At 38.3% G+C, this 3,836-nt stretch overlaps 1 protein-coding gene across 1 annotated transcript; it reads left to right on the top strand.

The window, feature by feature from the left end:
* The first annotated feature begins 1,552 nt into the window (after positions 1-1,552).
* LOC148855430 (Adenine nucleotide alpha hydrolases-like superfamily protein) lies at positions 1,553-3,049 on the top strand. Its single transcript, XM_088984172.1, has 4 exons — positions 1,553-1,993; positions 2,111-2,220; positions 2,302-2,420; positions 2,687-3,049. The coding sequence occupies exons 1-4, from the start codon at positions 1,819-1,821 to the stop codon at positions 2,775-2,777; spliced, it is 495 nt and encodes a 164-aa protein (XP_088840298.1). The 5' UTR covers positions 1,553-1,818; the 3' UTR covers positions 2,778-3,049.
* The last annotated feature ends 787 nt before the right edge of the window (positions 3,050-3,836 follow it).

A 3,836-nucleotide genomic window follows, 5' to 3' on the forward strand; every position in this document is an offset into this window, starting at 1 on the left:
AATAATCCAGTGATGAAGCTGAACTCAAATGAGCATGCACACTGGGCCTGAACTAATCTCAAAGGCTTGTTGAAGGGGTGGGCTTTCCTTTAACCCGAATCTCTATCAAAAAAGAAGAGTAGATATGGTCAAATGGGCTTTTTGCTCAATACTTTAAAATCGAACAAGAACCCACTAATAAAAAAGCAAAAATATTCAATGAAAGCGTCATACTCGTACAAAAAGTTTGAAGCAAAGTACCAAGAATTCCAAATTGCGTTTTAAAAGAGCTCCCTTCATATATGATATATTTCACAATTAACAGGCAAACAGAGATGAAAAAACCCACAACTCTCAATGACCCTTCCTCTCTCAGATGCCAAAACGATTTTCTTTTTCCCTCATGTTGAGTTTGACATCAGCCAAATGTGTTGAAGAGCCTCTGCCAACAATATTAAGACAATGCCAAACGTTGGTATTATCTTATTTAGGAATGTCTATACAAGTTGGCATCATTCGATGTACTGGATAAAGAAAGGATTTGACCCATATGACCCCATTGTTTATTCAACCGCATCCAGACTAGTGCTCATCATTATGGGAATTCTGACCTTAATCCTACCTGTAACAACACTAAACCTTATCTAATGTACTATCACCAATAGTACCTAAAGACATTTTTAAATGGAAAAATATTCTAGTTGGGTCGATTAGGCTTCTTTCCTAGATAAACCCATTAGATTCCACTATGTGGAAGGTGACATGGCCAATCCTAACCACTGATCAAATTGGGGACTGCCCAGATTGACCAGGTGGCAAGTGTTCATACCCCATTCCTCAAGTGGCATTTGGAAAGGACTTTAAGGGTGTTTGAGGGAACTCTTTGGGCCATCTGGGTCATGTGGGCTTTTTAAACAACTCAACTAACAAATCCATGGCAGATTAACCCATAAACGCAGAAAGTGATTGCTTGTTTCGTTCCTTTGATATGCATGAACTCTTCAAACTTCAAACTTGCCCATGAAAACGTGAAACCCTCATTTCTTAACCAAGACTCTAAGAATGTCTTGATACAATTCACAAGGATTCTGATTCAGCAATAGTGAAGGTTTCTATTAATTAGTAAGTGATAGTGATATAATAAGGATTCTGATTATTTTCACCATGTTACACAGAAAATCAACAAGGTTAAGGTCCATAAACTGCAACAAATGATGGGGTATGAAGTTTATCTAAGATTAGGGCAGTTCATAGACGTGGCTAACCAATGGGCCCCTTATCAAGTGAGGCATGTGATCTGTCAACTCAGTCATCCACGTGGCAAAAGGATCCTCACCCTTAATTTCTATAGGCTTCAGTGACCGGATAGAAATTATAAAATATCCTTCTGCCTTGTTGTCTTACCAAATAAATTCAAAGCAGCCATTCATGGAAATTGGAAAGTATAATAAATAAAGAATCTAGAAGTGGGAAGAATTGATATAGCGACTTTGATTAAATATTGGAGGCTCAACTTAGGGAAAATATCTCTAAAAATCTATATCTTCAAACTGGAATCTATTTTACACTTGTGGCAGGTATGCTCCTTTCCACACCAATCCAACGGCTTGAAATCAAAATTAAACAGCGTAGTTCACTCATTGGATCACTACTTTGATGCCCAAAAAGCCAAGAGGGAATTAAAAAGATCTAGGAGGCTAGGAGGTGAGTTGGCATGCAACCCATTACTAAAATTCAACCCTTCTCGCCTATATCTCTTTGCGAACAAGAAATCCAAGTTTCAGAGCTCCCATAACAACTAACAAGAGAAGAAGAGAAGAACTAGAGAGAGAGAGAGAAATGGCGAAGGCACGTACAATTGGGATAGGAATGGACTACTCTCCGAGCAGCAAGACAGCCCTCATGTGGGCTGTGGATAATCTGGTGGAGAATGGAGACAAACTTGTCGTAATCCATGTGCAGTCTCCTAAGTCTGATCCTGCCCAAAAGAAGCTTTGGGAAGAAACTGGATCACGTAGCTACTTTGTTCTTTCTTTTCTTTTTCAGAATTTCAAAGAATTCTAAGCTTCTTTTCTTCTTTGTTATGAACTTCTGATGTTATTTATTAATTTGTTGTTTTCTGGGTTTTCAGCTTTGATTCCTCTGGGGGAGTTTAAAGAGATGAATTTGTCAAAGCAGTATGGACTTACTCGGGATCCTGATGTTCTTGATCTTCTTGATACTGCCTCAGCAGCTAAAGGGGTATTTTAATTTAACCATTAATCCTCTGTGTGTGTGTAAACTATGATATTCTGATGTAATGATGTTCTTGTCTATAAACAGGCTACAGTGCTTTGCAAGGTCTACTGGGGTGATCCAAGGGAGAAGCTGTTAGATGCAGTTGAAGGTCTCAAGCTTGACTCGCTTGTGGTTGGAAGCAGGGGATTAGGGGCAATTAAAAGGTTTCTGTTCCACTATTATCTTCTTCTCTTTCATCCTTAATTTGGGCCATTGTTATGTACTTTCGGGGTGAAGAATCCATCTCTAAACCCGGCTCTCTTTGCAGTATTTTTCTCATTTCATTGATTGATCCAACAAACCATAACAGTCGGGTAGTCGGGTTTTCTTTTGGGGTTTAGAGGGTTCCTCTCTGAATGGTGCCCCATTTCCTTGATTGAGATTATATGATTAATTAGTGGAATCATATTAATTCTGATTTGTGATGCAGGGTTTTGCTTGGAAGTGTAAGCAACTATGTGGTGACAAATGCAACATGTCCGGTCACAGTTGTAAAGGGGATACCAGTGACTAAACCCTAATTTCTTTTTAGAGAGCTGGCCTCCAGGTGAAAGGGAAAGCTGCTGCCTGCCTGTTTGTGGATTGTGAAAGCTTTTGTGGATTGTGAAAGCTTTGTTGGTTCACAGTTGATAGAAATGTAGATTCTAAGGAATGCTTTTATTTCTGAGTGGTTTTCTTTTGATTTCTTTAGAGCAGCTTTTGATTTGAATAGCAATGTAATTGGAAGATGGGACATGCTTGGCTTTTCTACACTGTTCAAATTTTTTTAGTAGTAGCTTCTCTCTTGTTCTTATTCTTCCTTTGTCTCCCTTTTTTATTCCCTTTTGTTGGCAAATAATTTGGTCGGGCCCATCCTAACTGGTCCAATCTGAATCCTTGAATTTGAATCTTCTTGCAACCCTCAGCTGATGATATCAGCATAATTTAGCTCTGTGCAAATCCAACCATCAAGGGCTCTTTCTTTGGAGTTATTGCTCTGGGCATCTTATTCTTATCCAGGCATCTTGTTTTTTCTTGTGTAGGTAACGAGCTAATGAATGGTTAGGTGGGTCCAGTTATCTGTGCATTTGTCAACCTTGTAGCCATGGGATACAAGATTGGTATTAATGGGCCAAAGTGGGGCCTACAACTAAATTGACAAAATAGCTTATACTGGACGCAGTATGGAGGGCCCAGTGGCCCACCACTTTATCAAGCACAAACAACTACAGTCATTCGTTGTGTCTCGAATTTGGCCTGTGAAAATGTGCTAAAGGCTATGTTTGAAAGATGCTCTAACCAACAGAAAAAGAGAATACATAAAGGGAGAAAGAAAAGAAAAAGGCAGTAAAAGGAATTCAACCTTCTTTTTGTAACAAAGATTTTTACTTTAAAACTAAAAACACTTTGGAGGTTGCTACATGTAGATAACCCAAAGTTGTGCTTTAATTTTTAAATTTTAGGGTAAATTATGTAAATTTATTTGGGGTTATTGTCAAATATTTAAATCAACCCTCAGGTTTATCAAAGAAATTCTATCCTCCTGGACCACAAAACTACAATGAATATGTGAAATGAAATTGAGAATAAAATAATAATAA

The sequence above is a fragment of the Nelumbo lutea genome, chromosome 4, assembly GCF_056320005.1.
Source record: "Nelumbo lutea isolate HS-2025 chromosome 4, American lotus-T2T, whole genome shotgun sequence".
NCBI lineage: Eukaryota > Viridiplantae > Streptophyta > Magnoliopsida > Proteales > Nelumbonaceae > Nelumbo > Nelumbo lutea.

Excerpts from the sequence above, each read along its gene's own strand:
- LOC148855430 (XM_088984172.1), top strand. The coding sequence starts at position 1,819 with ATGGCGAAGGCACGTACAATTGGGATAGGAATGGACTACTCTCCGAGC. Across the intron at positions 1,994-2,110 it reads TTGGGAAGAAACTGGATCAC|CTTTGATTCCTCTGGGGGAG; the intron begins GTAGCTACTTTG and ends CTGGGTTTTCAG. Across the intron at positions 2,421-2,686 it reads GGATTAGGGGCAATTAAAAG|GGTTTTGCTTGGAAGTGTAA; the intron begins GTTTCTGTTCCA and ends TTTGTGATGCAG.